The 23,202-nt window shown below is 53.1% G+C and overlaps 1 protein-coding gene across 28 annotated transcripts in view; it reads right to left on the bottom strand.

The window, feature by feature from the left end:
• Positions 1-23,202, bottom strand: part of Ablim2 (actin binding LIM protein family member 2) — a 125,650-nt gene that overhangs the window by 86,656 nt on the left and 15,792 nt on the right. For 5 of the 28 annotated variants that reach the window (XM_028882302.2, XM_028882306.2, XM_028882316.2 and 2 more), the window contains exon 1: positions 10,404-10,552. The exons of 7 other annotated variants lie outside the window; for them this stretch is intronic. In XM_028882302.2, the coding sequence (XP_028738135.1) occupies positions 10,404-10,428 (25 nt within the window). In that variant the 5' untranslated portion in view covers positions 10,429-10,552. Of the gene's footprint in view, positions 1-10,403; positions 10,558-23,202 lie in introns of those variants that run through there. 16 more of the 28 variants (XM_028882303.2, XM_028882312.2, XM_028882320.2 and 13 more) reach the window with 9 other exon arrangements.

Raw genomic sequence — 23,202 nt, 5'->3', positions numbered from 1 at the left:
CCACCCACCCTCTGCTCACATCCCCTGGTCCTGGGGGAAACCAGGATCAAGGGCAAAAGGATTTGCTTAGCAACCAGCCCAGCAAACACTGAAGAGTTCCACAACAATGACCACCTCGGTTTCGGGAATATGGGGGCGCTGGGTGTAGCCGGGTAGCACAGCACTTGCCTAGCATGCAAAGGCCCTGAGTTTCATCCCCAGCACCAGTTCCCAAGTTACTGGAAACGCAGCTGGTTTGAGGGAAGAGCTATATTAAGAGTGTGGATTTGCTGGCCAGATCCCACTCTGCCCACTAAAGCTGCCTGGAGCTGTGGGTCTGGTAGCGGTGCTGCCCTCTGGTGGTCAGAGGAAGAGCTGAGCCATAAATGGGCCTCCCAAGAGAGGGATGCCAGGAAAACCCTGCTAGCTTCCCCTCTAGGCTGGTAAAGTGGTTGCAGATTTCACATGTGCACCTTTTGCCCCTAGTGGGATTCAGTCCTAGAGTCTGAGGCGTTTGTGGGATAGCAAGGCCAAGTGTACCCATGGAGAGGTAATAGCAAGCCTGCCCAGCCTGCTTGCTTCTCCCCCCCCCCCCCCCGTTCCTGTCAGTGCTTCCCAGGGGGGACTGCGCTTCTCACAGCAGCAGGTGGAATCATGCCATCTCCAGCTACTTGAGATTCTGAGACAAGACAGAGTCAGGCAGGCAGGAGAGTGTTGGCTAAGCCGAGTCCCCAACTGTCCTACACTGCATTGGGCATCTATGGGTGGGGGGACAGGGAGCTGAATGCTGGCAGAGGAGGAGTACTCCGTATTCAGGGGTTTGGTGTGGTTCATCCAGTGACCCCGCTTCCCTAAAACCACTCCAAATATAGAAATGCCCAAAGCAAGGCTGAACAAGCTGTCCTTGAAGGTCAAAGACAGTCTGGCAGCCAGGGGCACACAACTGCTAAGAAAAAGCAATCTTTCCAACTAATAAATTACCCAAACAAAGCCGACAGAGACCCAGGCGCCTCTGAGGCAGACATCTCCTGTTCTCCTTGCTTGGCTTGGGCGGGGCGGGGCACAGACTCCCCCTTCCCCGGCTCCAGACACTGTGAAATAAGTCACCAGGGAACACAACAGTGTAACTCGCTGCCTTCTTTTCAACATCCTGCTTAGCTTCAGACCTACTGGGTGCAAAGGCATCTGTTGAGCCCTCCTGACACCCCTGTGAAGCCAGCATGGTGCTTACCTCACAGGGGGGAACTTGAAGCCAAAAGTGGCTAAATGAGCCAAGGCCAGTCATGCCAAGGCTTGGAAACACCAATCAGGAGCGGGGCAGGGGAGCCTGTCTGCACAGTGCCATCCTGAGGCTCATACGAGGGCCCATGATCCAGGGGACCCAGGATTTTTTTTATTTTTTTAATGTTTTTGTTGAGTCCAAATCATGCCATAGTTGCTTATCCCGGTGACTTTAGCTGGGGACGTGCCTGGGATCTGACTATGTCTGTCCCGTCAGAGGGCCCCTCTCTGGGCTGCATTGGGAGAGAAGACATCACATAAGACCTGGAAACCCACATCCTGCTCCACCAGGGCCTGATTTGGGAAAAAGGGGCTTCACAGGACTGAAGGCTGCTCCCAGGAGGCTGTTCTAGGGCCTGGGGTTGGCAGGGTCCAGGAGTGGGACCCACAGGCTACTTGGTCTGAGGTGAAGCACCCACTGCATCTTCCAGAAGGGCAGCTGACTAGGCATCCGCACTCACGGCTTCATCAGATGCCAGATTCATTTCTAGGCGTCTATGCTCACTTTTCAGTGCCTGTCAATCTCCAGTGTCCCCTGCCACCCACAGCTCTACTTTACAGGGTCACAGCTGGTGGTTTCTTCTGAGCTTTCTTTTCATTCCTGAATGCAGGCTCCTTGGAGCCTGGGCTGAAGGCCTTTCAGTCTCCACCACCTCCTTAAGAGCAAACTCCTGTGTCCCTGCCTCCAGAAAGTCCTCCAGGATTTCCTCCAGGCTGACAGGCCTTCACATCTGACTGCATGTGGCAGGCACCCGGGCATGGCGCCTGCGCCTGCATACTAGAGGGTCACTGCCATCTGTCTGTCAACTGCCCCAGACAAGGAAGGCCTACAGGTGACAATGCCTCTTAGCACTCATTGGTGGCAAGCCGAGTGAGAGTTATCACAGCCTCTGAGGCCCTGACTCAAAGCCTGTCATGATGGACTTGAGGGATTGAGAGGAGGCAGAAGTCTTTTGTATGCCTCCAGGAGGGGCTTGGAGAAACTCTTGGGCGTAGTAGGTGACTTCACATTAAGCAGAACTGGATGCTGATCCCTGAAGAGGGACATTAAGCAACGGAGGGACATTAAACACATGTCACCAAGGGAAAGCAGCCAATCTGGAAATGCTGCAGCCCATGATTTCCACTATGGCTTTCTGGAAAAGGCAAACCTGGTGACAGCTGCTGAGTGGCTGCTGGGTGAGATGGTGCACGACGCCTCTAATGCAAGCACTTGAGGCACACGCAAGGCGATCTCCGTGAGTTCAAGATCAACCTGGTCTGTATATAGCCAGTTTAGGGTTGAGAGAGAGGAATGAACTGGGGAACTCTGAGAGTCCTCTGATGACACTGGAATGGTGGAGGCTCTCTTTGCATCTGTCCAAACCCACAGAGCCTACAAAACTAGCGTGGACCCTGATGCAGCCATGGACTTGTTCATGGTGCCCGTCAATGCTGTCCCAGCAAACCTAATGTGCACATTACAGCATTGCAAGATGTGACAATGGGAAAAAGCCATGCTGCGAACCCTGCCCTTTCTGTCAGTCAAAAGAAACCGCTACACCCAATACCTAAACACAAATGTGCAGGATAATTTCTAAATCGGCTCTAATAGGTGGTTAACAATCTCTTACTGTGATAATAACAGAAAGCGTCAACTCAAGTGGTAGGGATCAGTCACACCAGGCTGTGACTACTTATACTTAAGCCCTGTGACAATGAGCCCTCAGCACCAGGGAGCCTTGGTGGGGTAAAGAAAACAGGTCTCAGGGACCATCGACATTAACGCCATGTGTGGGGACAGCAACCATAGGAATTCACTGCAATCCACACCTCTTGTCCCCGCAGCTGGACTCAGGCTGGGCACCTGCCTCAGAGCCTGGAGGACCCAAGACGGAGCCACTACAGGGCTGGCTGCATGATATTGGAGAAACCGCCAGGCTCTCAAAGCTTGTTTTTACACCTTCAAATTGGAGCTAGTCTAAGGAGTTCTGAAGGTCCCACCGACTTAGAGAAGGACCCTGTGTTGCCTGACAGGGGTGGCAGCTGGGAACAGAGCTCCCTTCTGGGCTCAGAGGCCAGAGTTGCCATAGGCTGGGTCGGGGAGGGGCTATAGAAAGAGGAAAACCATCTCCCAAGGGACTGCAACGTCTGCAGCAGGGCCCACACACATTCCTTAAAAGGCTAGAGTGAACATTCTAGGTTCTGAAAGCCCTGAAGTCCCTTATCGTCGAACCTGGAGGTGGCACCATGGGTCACATGTGTGTATGTTTACTCCAGCCCCTCCACCATGATCCCAGCCAAGCAGGGCTGGTGTCTAAAAGCTCCGCCTCGCCATCCCCGTTCCAGAGTCCTCGGCCCATCCTTCCATGATCTAAGTCATTGGGAACTCAACAAAGAACTGTCGACTTCCCTCAGTAAGTCAGGACCGCAGGGCCAGTGCTGTGACCCTAAGGACATCAGCAGCACCTGCCTCTTCCTCCCTTCAGTCCCCTGACCCTATCCTGTGCAATGAACTACACTGGGCCTTGGAAGACCACAGTGAGCAAGACCAAAGGTCCTGGCCCTGGACATGCTCCAATGTGGACCCCACCTCACCAGAAATGGCCAAACACCTCATACAGAAAAGGAGGTGGAGGCTGGGGGTGGTCCCAGCTAGGAGAAAGACTCAGTGTGGGTCCGATGCTGGTCTGGAAATTACTAGCAGAGACAGACATTCCAGCCTAACACCACATCCGCACGTGGCGGGAGGGGACCACATCCGGCGCATGAGCTGTGGGGCAATTAACCTGCTGTCTCACCGCCTGGATGGCCATGCTGAAATCCCTGAGCCTTTCAAATGATCTATTCCCCCTCATGGCCTGACCCCCATACTTTGTTCCATCCTCGTCTCAGCACCAGTGGTCCCTGAACCCCTGAACAGGGGCTGTGACCTGGCCGGAGGCCAGAAGCCCGTGTTGATTATATTTTCTATTTCCCAGGGTAGGAAGAGGGGTAGATGAGGTGGGTGAGCCCAGGCGAGGGTTCTTCATGGCTGTCACACTCTAGCAGCCAAGGTAGCTTTGGAGAGCCTTCCAGCTGCTGTGTGTATTACACCAACAGCTGGTACAGGGTTTCTGAATTTTCTGTGTTCTAAAGATGTGAAGCAAGTTTTTGGTGACCAGGAATTTCCTTGGTCCCATGGCTCTGGTTGATCCTGAGAGTGATGGGATGTCCATCTTCCCCTTTCGGATAGATGGTTCTGAGACAATGACCAGGGAGGACACTCTAGGTGGACAGTAAACGCAGCAGCATGGTGAACCTGCAGTGGGTAGAAAGGCCTCTGAAAGTGACGTGGGCCGGAGGCTCCGGAGCTGGGCAGCACCTCCTGGAACAGAAGCAAGTACACTTTCCATGCTGGTCTGGACCACTGCATGGCCCTGTGGGTGGCTGTCCTCAACTGTCCTGTCTGGGCCCACCCCACTTCTGCCACCATACCCATGTCCTTCCAGGGGCTTGTGATGCCAACCAGTGTCCCAGGGCCTTGGGGACTCTGAAGGAGGCTTGGACACAGCCAAATCCATGACAACCTGCAGAAGGCAGCTTAATCTGTGTTGCAGGACATGAACAGCACGCCGCCATTGTGTGTGGATGCTCAGGGATGGGGTAAGGAGTGTGCAAGGTCTCTGGCAATTGTAACAAATCCCCCAGGTTGTAGGGGCCAGAGGAAGCCCTGAGCATGGGAAGTCCTGAGTGAATCTGTATTGTTAACATAGGCACAGCCATGCCAGAGAAAAAGCCTCAGCCCCGGGGAATACGGCAGAACTTTCCCCTCCTGGTCCAAGTGAAAATGTCGATAGCGTGTGCAGAAAATGTCCACCATAGCTTTCTATCCCCCAGATACTTACAGCCTGGAAACTGCTCCCTACAGAGACTCCTCCTTTGAGATTAGCTGAAGCCTCTGCCTCCTGGTTCATCCATGCATAATAACCCTGCCTCTCCAACTCTACGTAATAAACATGCTGAGCTTCTGGGGAGCTGAGATTTCTCCATGAGAAAGCTCAGCCCACTTGAACCCAGCATTTCTGTCTGTCCATGTGTCTGTCTTTTCTTCAAATCAAGTCACTGGGAACTGTGCCAGGATTCTGTACCAGGGGCATCTGTGGCTGGATGTGTCCCTAAGACACATGATGGGCAAACACAAGACCTAGGTGCTGCTTCACTGAAAAGGGTTTGGGCTCCCCAGAAGATTTAGGGTACTGGATTCATACCCTGCGGCTTCCTTGCCCTAATGAAATAATTCCTAGAAGTCAGTAGAGCTCCAATAGCTGTCTTCCAGCCACGCACAGCTGGGTTCCATAACAACAATGCCCAGGGTCCACACAGCATCGTTACAGTCCTCCAACCATGGTATCCCCATCCCTTGTCCACAGCAGCCGCACTCAGGCCAGCCCCCTGCAGCAGATCCTCCCACCTTCACACACCATGGAGCTACACACAAATGATCCCATGCACCCACTGTCTCCACCCACTCAGTCTCCCCCAAGAGCCCTATTGCAGATGCCCTTCCCAGCCGCCCACACCCAGATCTCAGCCTCCAGCCTCCAGGACTACGGGGCCGCACACCAGTGTTTCCTGAGTCACCCTGTCTGTAGCACCTTGTGGCAGAGCCACAGGAATCATACACACCACCTGTGGGATGGGCAACATTGGAAGTAGCAGAGCCAAAAGCACCCTTGTGACCCACCCACTGTCACTCATGGGAATGTCCACATGATGTTGGCTACACAGCGCTGGCCCATGATAGGGGTTGATGGGGAGGGAGGGAGGAGATAATGGAGACTGTCTTTTCCAGAGGCAAGATCTGGGAAGAACACAGCTGAGAGGCAGCCTCAGATGCTCCAGCTGACCATGGCTTCCAGTGAACACTGGCTTCAATAAGGCCTGACTCTTGCAGCCTGAAGCAGTTTGATCAACATTGCCAGCCACCCTTATCCCTGCAGGAGGGCATTTCATCGCCAGACGAATCAGCCTTTCAGGACCAAGGGCACCTGCTCTTACGGTAGCATGCAGACTGTCAGGGACATATGGGCATCTGCCCCCACCCAGCTCATCAGTGTCCAAGCCATGCAGAAAGTCTGTGGTGGCTTCTGCCCAGTGTGTCCCATTGTCACACCACCTTGTGCTGCAGCAGCAGCAGCAGCAGCAGATGCCCACAGATGCTCCTCAAATCTAATAGGAAACAGGAAGTGCCTCTGGGGCAATCAATCATCTCCTAACAGCCAGGCCCAGTCCTGGGTCATTCCACCACAACCTAGCCCAGGGCTGCCGACATCTGATTAAACCAGCTCTGTTTCCCCAGATGGGCTTATTCTAGAGTGGGACCTGCCAACAGGTATATCCTGGCTATAATTCCATTGCCCCCAACTCCCCACTAGGCCTCTGTAGATGGGTGACTAGCGGACACCACCCAGCCTGGTGGGGATAGTAGAACAACTGTAAGCCTTCATGCAGTCCAAAGGGTCCTGGAAGCCTTGACTTTGAGTCCAACACAAAGTGATGAGGGCATAAGGGGCCCCAACCCAGGGTGTACCTGAATCCATAGCACTAAAATCATCAGCTCAGGGTTAGAGAGGTAACTCAGTTGATTGAGCGCTCCGCTAATATGCATGAATCCCTGGGTACGACCCCCAGCACTGCATAAATCGGGTGTGGTGCATGCACCTGTAAATCCTCGCACTCAGGAGGATCAGGAGTTCTAGGTCACCTTCTGATACATGGCAAGTTTGAGGCCAGCCTGGTCTACATGAGAACTGGTGTGTAAACAAATAAATGCACTGGATTGGAGCAAAGTGGTGCAGGCTCGTTCAGGTCATGTGATGACACCCCAGTTTCCAAATGTGCCTGCTAGGTGTGAGCACTCAGTTGGCATTCAACTTGGCTTGCCACCAACTAGCAGTGTTAAGAGGCATTGTCACCTATAGGTCATCTAAGGGATATAATGCTCAGAGGGGTTCTGCAACCCAGCAAGGCCATACAGCATAAGACCAGCCGGCAGGGGTGGGCCTTGGTGCCTCCCTGAAGGAGCTGATGCCCTGCTCCTCTGGCTCCTTCCCCTCGACTTCTTGGCTCTTCTCATGTCCTCCTCAGTGGGTCCAAGGAAGGCTGGTGTTGGGAAGGCATTTCCTGAACAACTAATTAAAGCTGAGATCGGAACTGCTGGCTGGGAACCTAAAAAGCTGACCCATCACTGGGCTGAGGTTGTGACAGGCCATGCCTAAGAAGCAGGCTTCCGGGCAACTTGCTCGTGCCAGCAGGGTCCAGTCACAGCGCACGGGGCTGATAAAGGGTGGACAGGCTGCGCCAACACTCCATCAGAGTCTGCCAGCCTGACCAGTCCTGGCCAGGCCAGTTTCCGGAGACATAGAGACAAAAATACCTTGTAATTACATGAGTTCACTCTTGTTAGACACCCAAAGAGCAGCAAGAGTCGAGGGGCATGACTTCCTGTTAATGGCCATTCTGATTCTAGCTGCCATAGTACGGTGAGAATACACAGTGATGTCCTCTCCTGATGTAGAAGCCATACCCGTCCTGGCCTTCACAGTCAATGTTCAGAGTGCCTGCAGAGCTCTGAGGAAGGGATTTATGCAGCTCAAATTGCTTCAGGACATGGTCTCTTCTCAGCTGGCTCCTAAGCTCCACTTTCACGTCCAAACCTGGGGGGCCCCAACCCCTTATTTTTGACATCCTGGTGGAGGTGAGGCGCTACCTCCTTTTGATTGGCCTGTCCCTGTTTGGCAATGTTAAATATGTTCAGATGTCTTCCTTGGAGACATAGGCTTCTCCGTCCAGCTTTGAGCTGCCTGTCAAGCTGTGACTGTTTTGAGAGCTGTGTATCTACTCCAGCCGCAAGTTTCCCATCACACCTGTGACCGGAGGGTCCCCTGTCATCCTCCAAACCGCACCTCACTTCTTCATAACGCTCTTAGCAGCACAAAGGGTTTCAGCTCTGATGAAACCTGATTTCTCTGGTTTTGTCTTCTGTAGTTCATGTTCTTGGAGTCATTTCTAAGAAACTTGTCCAATCCAAGATAATGAATATTTATCCTGGTTTTTTATCTTAGCCTTTACATTTCAGCTCTTTCTATAATTTTCCATAAATAGAACAGCATCTACCCTGCCACCGAGTGCCTCGGCAGATGCCAGCTCTCCGCAGTCTTCTCCCGGATGCTTCCTCTGAGGAGTCTCGGTGTGGTTTGCAGTTGTCCCGGGGTGGGATGTGGTGCTGTGTTCTTGCTATTACTGTCTGCTCTTTGCCATGGGTGAGCCAAAGGCATCGGCTCCCCACTGAGGAGACAGCCATTTAGGAAATGGACATGTGCATATGTCCCCAGCTCCAGCATCCACAGTATCTCCAGAATAGCAGGGAAATAAGGGGCTAAGGACCCAGCCACCAGCCCTAATCCAGCCAGACTGAGGCCAGCAGTGAGCACTCCTTCCTCAGGCATCTAGTGAGTAGCCACTGCTCTTCTTTTTGGGGGTACAATATTGTGCAAAAATGACTTTATGTCATCTCGGCATAAGCTAGAGTTATCTGAAAGGAAGGAACCTCAATTGAGAAAATGCGTCCATAAGATCAGACTGTAGGGCATTTTCTTAATTGGCAATTGATAGAGGAGGGCCCAGCCCATTGTGGGTAGTGTCATCCCTGGGCTGGTGGTTCTGGATTCTATAAGAAAACAGGCTGATAGCTGGGTGGTGGTGGTGCACACCTTTAATCCCAGTACTCGGGAGGCAGAGGCAGGCAGATCTCTGTGAGTTCGAGGACAGCCTGGGCTACAGAGTGGGCTGGAGGAAAGGTGCAAAAGCTACACAGAGAAGCCCTGTCTCAAAACCCCTCCCCCCCAAAAAAAAAAAGAAAAGAAAAGAAAGGAAGGAAGGAAAGAAGGAAGGAAAGAAAAAAGAAAGAAAGCAGGCTGAGCAAGCCATGGGGAACAAGCCAGTAAGCAGCACCCATCCATGGCCTCTGCATCAGCTCCTGCCTCCAGGTTCTGACTTCCTGATGATAAACAGTGCTGTGGAAGTGAAAACTAAATAAGCTCTTTCTTTTCCAACTTGCTTTGTGGTCATGGTGTTCCGTTGAAGCAATAGAAACCCTAAGATGAATGTCAAGTGTGTGTTGTTTGTACCGATATTCAGGGCACAAGGATGTGGGCTATGGTCCTTGCTGCTGGAAAGACCCTGCTGGTCAGGCAGAGATGCCAGAGAGGGACACCTGGATCCTACTCCCTAGAGACCTGCTAGGCATGATGCCTCTTTCTGATGGCAGCATTGTGAGTAGAGGCAGAAGCCTGGCCAGAGCTGGCTACCCTGAAAGCCTGTACAACCCTGGGCCATCTCAGTCCTCTGCTCTGGGTCCAGCTCCTTAGCCATCACCCCTCTCTCTGGGCCCCCAGACCTGTCCCATGCTCACCCTGCAGGCCATCCTACCAACACACAGCCTCCTAGACTTTATGCTCTTATCTCAGGGGCATAGCATGCCACATTCTCCATGCCCATACCAGAAGAAGGGACATTCGTATTCTATTCCTTATTGACTGGCTCCCTTGGTGTAATTGTCAATACAGTGGGGCCTGTATACCATAGGACAGTCGCAGTGGCCCTTGACCCCTCCTCCCACATACTAGCTATCCCTTCACCAGCTGTGACCATCCCAATTGCTTCCAGACATTGCTAAATGTCCCCCGGGGAACGGCAAGACCCCTTTCAAAGCCTGTTTTAAAGAAAAGAATGAATGAGAGGAGACCAAAGTGGAAGAAGGAGGGAGCAGGTACAGAGAGCCCACTGCCCAGCAATTCCACCCCAAACATAGGCCAGAGGCGCTGGAGTCCAGTCCCTGCTGGCCTTCCTTCCTGTGAACCTCAGTTTCTTCATCTATAATATAGGGTCACGCCCCTAACCCCACATACTGTTTGTGAAAGTCCCCGAAGTCTATATATGATTGACACCTCTAGGTGGTGGTTTTCACCATAATGACATGACACCAAGCTGGATAGCACCACCTTCGCTTGGGCTCCACCCTCCAAGCTCAACCATGGGCCTCAAGATTTTTCCTTCTAGCTAGAAGCTGAGTCCTCCTCCCTGGCTGGCTGGTGTGAACACAAAGCTATTCTAAGCTTTACCTGACCCTCCTCCAGGCATCCCCATGGAGAGGCCTCCTCCCGAAGTACCAGTAGCTCTCCTTCCAAGGCTGGGCTCGGCAGTGTGGAGGCTTCAGGTGGCAGCTGGGAGAGTGGAGAGCCTCTCTGGCCTTTGTGGCTGACACATCTCCCAATGACATGCCAGAGAGTCACGCGGCAACAACCACCCCCAAGGCCAAGGCAGGGCAGGGCCAAGCCCTTCCTGGAACACTGAAATAGCATCCTGCCACACTGCTGCTCCAGAGATGCACCTGTTTCCCAGCATCCGGAAAGGGAGCTCTGACAAGGCACTGGCAGGGTGGTACCACTGCTAGCCCTCCAGGTTTGTGCCAGGGGCAGTGAGCTTACAACCCTCCTTGGGGCTCCATGTAGTAGGGGTCACAGCCTGAACCAGTGTTCCCAGATGCCCTAACAGCACCACCAAGGGGCACACATGAATGTTTACAGCCCTGCCTTCCAGAGCTATTGGACTGTTGAGAGATAGGGAATGCCAAGTGGAAAAAGAAATACCTTAGGCATAGTGAGGCTGGCCTCTGGTGCCCTGCATACAAGGAATGCCAAGTGGAAAGAGTGATACCCTGGGCATGGTGAGGCCAGTGCCCTGTGGACAGGCTATCCCAGGGATGCTACAGGATAAGCTGGGCCTGCCCATCGTCCCCACATGCCTGGTGCTCACTGATCTAAATGATGTAAAGGTCCCACGATCTGATATTCACTTTCTATCCTCTGTCTGCATCTCCTCCTATCATAGGAATAACTGGCTGGTGGCCTTGGAACAGGAACAGCAGGGAGGGAAGGAGGCAAAGGTTACCACAGGTCACCTTCCTGTGGAGTCTGGGCCCTGGGGAATCGGTGCTGCCCACCCCTGGGGGTAGCGATGAGACCCTGAAGGAGAGGCTTCGAGGAAAGAGAAGGAAGAGAGGAGAGAAAGAAATCCCCCAGCCTTAGAGCTGAGTCTCGGCTGTGGGTGGAGTTATGTCTCCGCATCCTGCCCCGTGTACCTTGGTGTTGGAGGGAACAGGGGGCGGTGGGCTAGCATCCCTCTGGAAGATGGACCACAGCTCCAGCTTCCTGGAAGATTCCCCAGCCCCAGCTTTCTGAGCCGGACAACAGAAGGTATGGCATGGACCACAGAGCATCTTTTTAAGCCTCCCGTGTGCTGAAGCCCCATGTCTCCATCAGGTACTCTGCTCACCAGTGGAGTGATGGGGCCCCTGGAGTGGACAGCGACCGCCTCATCGCCTCATCAGCCTTCTCTACCAGCTGTAGCACGCACACACCGTCTCCCTGCTGATCCATTCTCAGTGGTAAGACTGGGCAAGAGAAGCCCCACCTCCAACTAATTGGCTTATGCTAATGTGCAATCTGCAGACACCATCCTGAGGGACATGTTTGCTTGAGGGATGAGGGACCTTGGCCTGGGCTTTGGGGAAGAATACTCCCCTATCCCAGATCCTCCAGGATGTGCTCCATTTTCTTCCCGAGGATTTGGGATGGGGATGTGAGGGAGAGGTGCTGAGATACCACTCCTGCCCTCCATGGAACCTTCTGTGCTAATGCAGAAGGTCTCAGAGAGACAGAGCTGCAGTCCCAAAACCTCTAAGCCCTGAGGGTGAGGAGAGGGGCCAGAACCTCTTGCACTGTGTCCTCTGTCATTGACTAATGGCTTCCAAAGTGCTCATATAAATGGCCCTGTACACTGCAAACAGCACACACACACACACACACACACACACACACACACACACACACATTTACCTGCAGTGCACGGAGTCCACCCCTCTAGAATCCACAGCCTCTCACCATTAGAAGTATTTTCCTGTCCCATGACTCTGTACAAGTAAGTTCATGTGGTTGGTCTAGACTGTGGCTCATGGGCAGAAGTGGCCATGTGACCCATTCCCCTTCCAAACCTGAGCAAGCAAGCCTGGTGCAAGCCTGGTTACCCCTGCTGTGCCTCTGCTACTGTGGCAAGACATGTGAGGCGGCCTGTGGACCCAGGAGGAAGGTGAGTAAAAAAACAGGTCCCACCACACCCATTGAAGACGGCTCATCTACAGCCCACTGAAGACCCTCACCAACTGTTGGGGCTGGAGAAGTGTCTCGTCAGTTTAGAGCACTGGCTGTTCTTATAGATTACCTGGGTTTGGGTTCCCAGCACCCACATGGTAGCTCAAAACCATCTGTAACTCTAGTTTCAGGGTATCCAACACCCTCTTCTGACTTTGTGGGCACCAGGCGTATACATGGTACACATACGTACATACATGCAAGCAAAACACTCATACACATAAAGTAAATATCTTGTTTGTTTGTTTTTTGTTTTTGTTTTTCGAGACAAGGTTTCTCTGTGTAGCTTTGGAGCCTGCCCTAGATCTCGCTCTGTAGACCAGGCTGACTTTGAACTCACAGAGATCCGCCTGGCTCTGTCTCCCCCGAGTGCAGGAATTAAAGGCATGTGCCATCACTGCCCAGCTATCTTTTTCTTTTTAAAAAATGTGTTGTCAGTGAATGCCTGTGACCTTGGGCTGTTCTGCTGTGAGTACATTATGCCCTGGGTCATCCAGGACAAACCACTGCAGACTAAGTACTTACTATAACAGTTCTAGGGACCAGAGGCCAAGTGAGGGGTCATGGGGAAGCTCAGGTGTGGCCAGGGCCAGGCTTCTCTGGACACTCAAGGAGAGATTCCATCCTCACCTCCCAGCTGCTGGGACTGCCTGACTCCCGTCTCTGCCTCTGGGGTGATTTTCCTTCCTTGCGGGGGGGGGGGGGGGGCTATCTACGCTCTTCTTTCTTGTAAAACTGTCTGTGACAGCACTGGGGGAGCTCTGTCTCATGATCCTGGGCAGTCTCCTGTCTCAGCATTCTTAACATAATCCCACCTGTAATACTTCTGTTTTCCAACTAAGGTGACAATTGCAGGTGGCCCGGCTCTGGTTGTTTCTTTGTTGTTTTGGGTTTTTTTTCCCCCTCAGTCTCCCATACTTAGTAATGAATTGGCTCACACTTGTCCTGATTGTGAGAGATGCACTCTGCCATTTCCTATTCAGTCCAACTTCTTATGTAAAGCGTGCTGCTGCGACCCACTAAACTGATTTCATGAGGGAGAACGGGTCGCCACCTGCGGTGCAGAACATTCTATCCCAACCCCCACAGCTGTCCTGGAAGGAGGTGGGGACACAGCCCGAAAAGCAAGATTTCAAGGGAAGAAGTGAACTGTTTACATAAACCCACAGTAGAACCCCCACCCCACTGCACCCCGATACGGGCTCATGCCAGATCCCAAGGCTGTGCAGCCTGTACCCCAACAACACATAGGTACCATCTCAGACCCACGGGTGCCTGGAGGTTTCTGGGACAGAGGCATTTGCTGGAGGAAACAAAGGTTTGGGAATCATGGTGCAGCTCATCCAGCTCACCTCTCTCTTGAGCTCTACTGATGGTTTAGGAAGTGCCCCGCCCTCGGGAGCACTTATTCTCTTTTCCAGGTACCCACAACTTGACACTCCAGCGTCATGATTTCCACTGATCAAGGCAGTATCTGTGGTTGAGATTACAGCTGAGAATCCATGATCCAAAATGCCTGGGACCACCAGTGTCTCTGATTTCTAACTTCTGAAAGCTCTCAGACTTCCAGAAGTGCTCCTGACCTCAGGAGATTTGATATGCATAATGGAATTGAAGGGACCCTGGCCTGAACCTCAGATTCATTTACCTCATGTTGATCTTCTGCGGTCTGAAGGTGACTTGACATCATATTTTAAATAATTCTGTGCACAAAAATGAAGATTCTTGCAGTTGGAATTTTCCATTTGTGGCATTGTGCTGGAGCCCTGACAGTTCAGAGTTTGGAGCATTTGTATTTTCAGCTGAGCCATTCTCCAACTGGACCAACATCTTCACTTTTGAATGTGGCTTAAAACAAGTAAACTCGGGGACCAGACACACTTACGACATGGCAGAAATTTTTCAATGTGACTTTCAAGTAAATAGGACATCAGTGGCTCCTCATGGACACACACACTCAGAATCGGAGGGGCCTGAGGCCTTGCCTAGGTGCTGGTAAGGAATGTCAGCCCCGCTCTCTCAAGTACAGCCCTCCCCCCCCCCCAAGTCAGCTGGATGCTGGATGCCTCCCTGGGAGACCCACATACGGTCACACCAGGAAATGGCTCACTGCTGTCTGCTCAGTCAACGCAGCGAACCTCATCCTCATCCAGATGCCTCAGTTCTGCCACTTCGTTCTCCTACCCAGCACACTGTGACCTTTCCTTGGACCTTTCTGTGCACCTGTAAATGAGGGCTGTGTCCCACTTGGGGTACAGGAGGTTGAGGAAAAGATATGCTGGGACATGACTGGCCCTCAGGGCAGGCCTTTTCTGTCTGTTCCTGTCAATATCCAGGCCAACTGGCACAAAATCCCATGAATAACAGGCATTGATTCCCCCACAGATCCAGAAGACAGAGGCCCCAAGTTGATGGATGCCAGGACCACATGTCCTCTGGGATCCAGGGAGGGCCTTTCCCCAACTCCTTCCTGCCTTGTTGGTCACAGGTCATCGAGCTGTCATTGGCCTGTGGCCCTACCACTCCCATAGCTGTACCATGGCCTCCTGGCTCTGTCTACCATCTGCCTTTCCTCTCCTAAGGACAGCAGTCAGACTAGATGGGGCCACCCTACTTCATGAACTCACATTGACTAGATGTCTCCAGCGGGGCAGAAGCTGGAAACTGGGCATGTCTCTGGAGCCTGTCCCTCCCTCCTGGCATCCTTCTTCCTGTTTTCATCAAGGTGACCTTCAGGCTTGGATGCACCAGAGCCAGATATCAGTACCCACACCACTCTCTCCTCACACCTTACCGGGCATCCCATTCTCTCTGCCACCGCTGACTTCAGTCCCTGCCCTCCTGGCCCGGGGTTCCCTGCATAAAGAGCCATCTTTGGGTGTTCGCGAGCCCTCCCAGATCAAGAGGAAACCCCAGCCCGCCTGTGCTTCCCCACACCTCAAGCCATGCCACCGTGGGACAGTGCCACCACACAACTCCCCTGAGGAGTAGTGCCCAGGGCACTGAAGGAATGCAGAGGTCTTGGCCACGGTGGAATACAGCCCTGAAGCCAGACAGTGGAGCCCCTGAGGCAAAAGTTCTCCTCTATGCAGAACACACACCTGCTCTCGGCACCCCAGGGGGGTGCCTGTGGAGCTAGGCATGGTGCCACGAGCAAGGTATGCATGGTCTCATCCTACATGTCACTCACAGGCTAGGGGCGTGGCAGGTGATAGACAGGTAAGTAACCCGCCAGGCTGCTATGGTCAGTACAGTATGGAGAGGGTAGGAAGTGAGCTCCCAGCTGTTTGAAGACACAGGGCACAGAGGCAGAGGACCTCTCCAGGGGATGACAATCACACCAACCTTCAAATGATAACAAGAAGCTGAAGAAGGCAGGGGCAGAGGGTAGGGCCCCATGGCCAGGAGTCAGCAGAGGGAGGCGGAGCTGGGGCCAGCCTTGAATACAGGATAGAGGAGACTCTCATCTTGTCAATAGGTGGTCAAGGTAATGAAATGAATAACAGATCTGGAGGGCTAGGGTCTACACTCCTTCTTCAGAGGCCCTCTCTCTACCACACCCTGCCTCTGAGTCCAGCAACAGCCTGCCCCAGGCAGGAAGCCATTACCCTGCTGACCCCCAGCACACACCCTTCCCAGCCCATCAGCCAGGCTAAAACCAGAAGTGACTCCTCTCTGTGTTTGACAAGATGCAGTTCGCTCAGCAGCTGCCATGACAACGCAGTCCACACTCCAGCTCCCTCCTGAATCAACAAGGGCAGGACAAGCAACTGGACAAAAGATAAACAAGGAGTGGATGGGAAATCCACAGACACATGTAACAGGCACTCAGGACCCCAGTGCCAGGACATCGACATGCCCCCCCCAGACTGGTAACAGGCACTCAGGACCCCAGTGCCAGGACATCGACATGCCCCCCTCCCCCAGACTGGTGTCCTGCCTGGTCAGAGAACGGATGAAGCCCACAGGCCACTGGCTGCTGCACACACAGTATAATTATGCAAACTCCAAATGGGATCAGGCATCACCAGAGCCCTGGCATAAGCTCAGAGGCCAGTGTCCAGCAGGCCACTCCACATCCTGGCCCCTGGGTATGGAAAAGGGACCCTTATGCCCCTTTCTGTGTGGGTGTACACTGAGCTACTCTTGGGAAGGGTGGATTCTTGTGTGGCCATCCCACCTACAGGAATGTCCTTCCCCTTCTATCTCCAGGTGCATGCTGAGCCACGCGAGGGGATTTTCATGGTTGCAAGGTGCACACGGGTGTGTATTGGAAGCCTGTGGGGCTCAGCTAATGCAAGCCTACAGACTCAGACCAACCTGCTGCAGGACATGCCTCAAGCAAACATCTTGACTCTTCAAGCACATCGGTAACATTAAACAAAAGAAAAACAAAAGAGAAGGTAGAGAATGTTCTAGAATAAAAGACAGAGGAAGCAGAAACACAATGGCCAGACATATGTGTGAGCCTAACTGGGACCTCCAAGGAAAAGAGGAAAACGGGTCCAAGGACACCCACGAATGACCTGTCCTGTGATGGAGGCTCGCTCCCCAGTTAATAGTTCATAATACCAAGGTGGTGGAAGCTTCTTGAGGTGAGGCCCATGGGAAATGAGTGGATCATGGGGACTCCACCCTGGAAAGGATTGACGTACTTCTCCTGGGACTGACTGGGCCCTGTGAGATGGATGAGTTATCAGTAGACCAGGCTACTGTGACACCAGGCCATCCATGTGACCAGATGTTAATGCAGTTGACCAGCTCCTAGTTTCCTTTCTGCTTTACCACCATGCAGTGACACAGCTGGGACCCTCACCAGGTACCAGCATGATGCCTACTGCTTGACTCTCCTACCGCTGGAACCATGAGCCAAAGAAGCTGCCTCTCTGTCCTGAGCAGGGAAAAGCAAATGTAACAAGACATCAGCAGCTAGTGTGCCCAATGAGATGGGCTACAGAGTGTTTGCCATAATTTATTTTTACAGTTTCTCTGCATGCTTAAATTCTTTTTGCAAAAACACATATTTTGTTAAAGCTGATGGCAAATTGTTGGAGCAGAAGCTAATTGCACCAGAGATAAGATGGAGAGAAGAATGGAGAGGGCCAGGCTAAGGCGGGAAAGAGGGGGGCTAGTCTCCGGAAGGTCTCACTATGCACGTCTGGAGCTAACTCTGTAGACCAGACTAGTCTGTAACTCACAGATACCCACCCGAGTGCTGGGACTAAAGGCATGTACCACCCAGCAGTAAAAATACAAGGACATCATGAAATTTGCAGGCAAATGGATGGAACTAGAAACTGTCATCCTGAGTGAGGTAACCCAGACTCAGAAGGACAAATACGATATATACTCACTCATCAGTGGATACTAGATGTAAAGCAAAGGATAACCAGACTACAACCCACAGCTCCAGAGAAGCTAGCTAACAAGGAGGACCCTAAGAGGGACGCATGGATAGCCCTGGGAAGGGGAAATAAATGAGATCTCCTGAGTAAACTTGGGGTGAGGGGAGGCAATAGAGGGTAGGGAATTGGGGATGAGAACATAAGGGAATAGGATGGTCAAGCTGGAACAGGGATGGAGTGGGAAAGCAATGAAAGAGATACCATGATAGAGGGAGACATCATGGGATAGAGAGAAACTGTGTGCTAGGGAAGTTCCCAGGAATCCACAAGGATGACCCCAGCTAAGACTCCTAGCAATAGCGGAGAGGGTGCCTGAACTTCCCTTCCCCTATAATCAGATTGGTGACTACCCTAACTATCATCATAGAACCTTCATCCAGTAACTGATGGAAGCAGATATAGAGATCCACAGCCAAGCACTAGGCTGAGCTCCAGGAGTCCAATTGAAGAAAGGGAAGAGGGATTCTATGAGCGAGGGGCATCAAGATCATGATGGGGAAACCTACAGAGACAACTGAACCAAGCTAGTGGGAACTCATGAACTGTAGACCAACAGCTGTGGAGCCTGCCTGGGACTGGACTAGGCCCTCTGCATAAGTGAAACAGTTGTGTGGCTTGGTCTGTTTAAGGGGCCCCTGGCAGTGGGATCAGGATCTGTCTCTGGTCCATGAGCTGACTTTCTAGAGCCCATTACCTATGGTGGGACGCTTGCACAGCCTTGATGCAGGGGGAGGGGCTTGGTTGGACCTACCTCAACTGAATGTACCAGGCTTTGCTGACTCCCCATAGAAGGCCTTACCTTTTCGGAGAGGGGGATGGGGAGTGGGTTGGAGGGAGGGGGAGGTTGCAGGGAGCAGGAGGAGGAATGAGAGGGGGCTCTGTGGTCCGTATGTAAAAGGAACAAAAATTTTCTTAATAAAGAAAAAAAAAGGCATGTACCATCATGCTCAGTGGGTTCCCATTGTATAAGATGGAAAATTCTGGAGGTGGGAGGTAATGCTGATTATATTGACAGTGCACTCTGTACCCCTGAGTACTCCTAAAATGGTTCAGTGGGCGATGCTGTGCTGTATCTATAATTCCATGATTAAAACACAAACCAACATAAAACTGCCTGCAGCCACCCCTGTACCTGGTGTAGTAAAGTTCACATGAGGTGGATGGGGCTCTGGCAGGGCTAACTAGAGGGACGTACCATGCCACCCCGAGGCAGGGCTGTGGGTCAGCAATCCAACATCCCCCAGAGTCCCTAGGCTGCCAGATAATATGGTAGCTGTGGACCATGAATGTGTCAGGGCAGGACACGCAGGGAGGTGGTACAAAGCGCTTGCTCCCAACCCGCTTAGCCACACCACATGGCACAAAGCAGCATGGCCATGGGTCCAACTTGACTCTCAAGAGCCAGCATCTGGTTTCCCAGCTCAGGCCCTGGCCACCCCAAGCTGCAGAGTGCTCAGATGTCTCCCAGAGTCCAGCACAGAGGCTGGCCATTGCAGGCTATAGTGACTATCCTTCCAACCATATGTTGAGAACCTGTCCCCAAGATGACTGTTAGGTGGAAGCTTTGAGTGGTGATGAAGTCAGAGCAGAGTCTTCATAATAAGATCAATGTCTTCATGAAAGATGCCTAGAGAGCTTGGTAAGAGGGCACCAGCCACAAATGAAGCATGGGCCAGCACCAGACAGTCTGCCTGGGCCTTGGAGCTCTGGGTGGAGAGAATCCCTATTAGGTCTCCCCTCCTGCAGCCTGGCACTGCCATCCCCAGATGTGTGCACACCTGGCCACGGAAGGTTCTGGGGCCCCACCATGACTCAGAGGCTGAAGAATCCAGAGCTGGTGGAGCATCCCCATTCCAGGAGTGCCTGGTTAAAGTGAGTAGACAGGCCATGAGACAGAGCCTGGACAGACAGACAGACAGACAGACAGGCAGACAGACATGTGTCAGCCAAGACAGAACCGCAAGGGGCAGCGAACAGCTGAGCCCTCCCTACCCCACTTCCAGCACCCTCCCAGAAGAGCACAGCGGGGAGCTACCAGATGGGGGAATCATGAGGGGGTGGGTGACAGGGACAGGGAGGTAAGGCCACCCAAGACGGGGAACAGCCTGTGCAAAGGCGTGGCTGTGAGAGGCAAGGGAGGCCTGGGCGGAAATCTCCACAACTCAGCAGAGTGGGGCCAGGGAATGTGAGGTGACGGGAGGTCAGGGAGGGGCAGCCGGAGGGCAACCCTCAGCCAGGCTACGGTGAGGCTGCCGTCCCCAGAGACAATCCCACCACGTCCCCAACAGTGCAGGCACTGCAGGAAACAACAGGGCAGTCCCCCAAACACCCATGATACAGCACATGATACACCACGTGATACAGCAAGTCTACTTCTGAATTCCTTGCAGTTCTACACGAAGTCGGGGACATCAAGGTCCCCCACTGTAACTCGATGACCACTCCAGCTGTAGCCACCCACTGTCCGTCATCATGAACAATGTTTTCCATCCAAACCGTGAACTCGCCTTCAAAGGGAGGGGCAGCCAGATGTGATAGCACAGGCTGTCATCTCAGCACTCAGGTGACCGAGGCAGGAGCATTGCATCTTTCAGACTCTGTCGCAGAAAGAAAAAAAAAAAAAAAAGGAAGGAAGGAAGGAAGGACAATTTTCCCTTCTACAACATGGATGACGCTTGAAGACGTTGCCCTGGTTAGATACGTTAGTGCTGAGAGACAAACACAGTAGGAATCCATTCATGTGAGGTCAAAGGTCCACACCAAATACAGAGACAGCAGAGAATGCTGGGGGAGGCAGGGAGGGCGGCCATGGTCAGTGAGGGCAAAGTTTTGGATAAAAGAACTCTGGAAGCCGGGCGTGGTGGCGCACGCCTTTAATCCCAGCACTCGGGAGGCAGAGCCAGGCGGATCTCTGTGAGTTCGAGGCCAGCCTGGGCTACCAAGTGAGCTCCAGGAAAGGCGCAAAGCTACACAGAGAAACCCTGTCTTGAAAAAACCAAAAAAAAAAAAAAAAAAAAAGAACTCTGGAAATAGACAAATTACTAATATCGCTTGACTGGGCACTTAAACACGGTTTAAATAGTAAGTCTTATGGTATAAATAAATGTTTTACAATAAAAAAATAAAATAAAATCAAACAACATATCAAAACAAAAGCCGCTCGCCACCTGGAGGCGGGGAGAGTATGGCTGAGCCACAGCAGGGCACAGGAAGTGGAGCCGCACTCGGTGGGGACAGACCTGTCGTGGAAGGAGGTTCGAGGCTGGTGGAGATTCAGGAAATGGGACTCAGAGGAAAGCAGGCACCGTACCCAAGCCAGGGGAGGTCCAGAGACCCCAAAGAAAAGCTGGGGGAAGCAGACTGTGGCGACGGTCCTTCCCCGGTGGCAAAGCCCACCTGTTCTTTCCAGAACAAGCCTTCCTCGTTGGCTCCTTGTCCCTCTCCCTGGCCCTGTGTGCTGATACCAAAGATGAAAAGGAAACCTTGAGAACACGCAGGCAAGGGCACAGCCCCAGCATAGGTCAGCCTCCTCGGTGACGTCCCTCGGGCCAGCAGAGGGGACACCCAGATTTACCACCCTCCAGGGTCAAGGGCAGGGAAGTGGCAGCCAAGAGTTGCTTCAGAAGCTGAAAAAAAAAAAAGACAGAGGAGGCCTGGGCAAGTGGACAGTGCCTTTAGAAACTCCACAATAGACAGCAGAGCCAGCGGCCCCGAGGGCTCCTCTCTGAGTTCACTCAGCATGACCCCAAGCTCAGACAATATCACCTCCTCTGGGCCTCCCCCTGCCTGGCCTGGCCCTGTCCACACAAGCCACTCCAGTCCTGACCGACCAGATGTCACAGAACATCAGAAGGTGGCAGGAAGGACCCGGACTTGGGCCTCAGTCTCAGCTTTACCTCTTTCTAGCCATGTGGCCCTGGCTTTCTCTTCCCTGCCTGTTTCTGAGGACGTTCAGCCAAGTCGAATGGATCTGCAGTCCCTGACTGTTCTGAGATGTGCGTGGCCCTGCGCAAACGGAAGCTGTAATCATGGAGCATAAAAAGCCCACAGGCCCAGGCCCCTGGCTCGACCTGCTTTAATTGCCGGGTTCTTCCTGCTCTGCAAACCGCAGCCTCCCTGAAGAGTTCGGAGCGCTCCCTGCAATTCATTTCTGCCCACCAGAGTTCATGGGCACCTGGGGAAATGGCTCTTGCCAGACAAAAAACACACAAGTGTGTTGATGTGGGTCAGGTGGCCGATATCTGAACGATCCAGTCTCCCTAAGTGGGAGAAGAAGGTTTGCTCAGCGCCGCCAGGCTCTGGCTCTTGGCCCGCAAAGCAGGGAGGCAGAGGTAACCGGCCCCTCCCCTCAGCTTTGAGCTGCTATAGCCCCCAGGACAAGGTGGTCCTTTGGGAAGCAGGCTCTGTCCTGACTAACCCCCGCCCTTTACAGAATTGAAAGCAAAGACTGGCGGCATCAGGGTCTCCGTGCAGTTCAAGGTCCTCCCTACATCTCTAGCTCTTATGGTCTGTGTGGCCCTGAACCCCGTGGTCACCTGTCCTTAGCCAGGAACTCCCCCAGAGCAGGGACCCTGTGTCATGTCACCACTGCCATACGCCCTAGCTGGGGACAACACAGAGGGCCCCCTCAGTGCCCAGGGAGAGCGCTGGCGGTGTGTTCACAATGGCCTTCCACCTCCAGGTGTGGGGAGCATGTGTCCCAGTCCCCAGACCTCACAATCGCCCTCAAGGGTTCTGAGCCTGAAGAACCGAGCCTTGAGGCCCTGGCTTCTGCTTAAGCCGTGGCAGCTTGGCTCAGTTTCCAGAATGCTTGCAGAGGCTGCAGTGCCTGTGGCTGGCTGTTGGCTCCTGGCAACCCCGGGGCATGGCTGTGGTCACGTCATGGGCAGGGAAGGGACCCAGGGTTTCCCAACCAGAAGCCTTGCCCATGATAAGTCACATAGCCCGGGGCTTGTGGTCCCTTGCCCCAGCATGGCCCTCGACTGGAGCCGTGTGGAGCCCCTGGGCCACAGCAGAGTCAGCCTGAGTGGCCCTCAGCAACACTCAGGGCTGGGAGGAGACATAGCATTGATACCTGGGACCTGTTCCCCTCCCATCTAAAACGACAAATGCCCGGGTCCTCCCTCAGTCACTCCAGCTCCTGGTACTGTCCTCCCCTCCCTCTATGGCAGAAGACCTTAAACACGCTGTCACCCCAGTAGTCCTTGTGGCCAGATCAGCAGAACCCTGTGCAGAGGAGGGGTGGGGCTTGTGGGAAATGCAGGTCCTGGACAGGCCAGCTGTGTCCAGGGGGCCGGGAATCTGCA

The sequence above is a fragment of the Peromyscus leucopus genome, chromosome 10, assembly GCF_004664715.2.
Source record: "Peromyscus leucopus breed LL Stock chromosome 10, UCI_PerLeu_2.1, whole genome shotgun sequence".
NCBI classification, from domain to species: Eukaryota; Metazoa; Chordata; class Mammalia; order Rodentia; family Cricetidae; genus Peromyscus; species Peromyscus leucopus.
The sequence above is the reverse complement of the archived record's forward strand: the minus strand, read 5'-3'. Positions and strand labels throughout refer to the sequence as shown.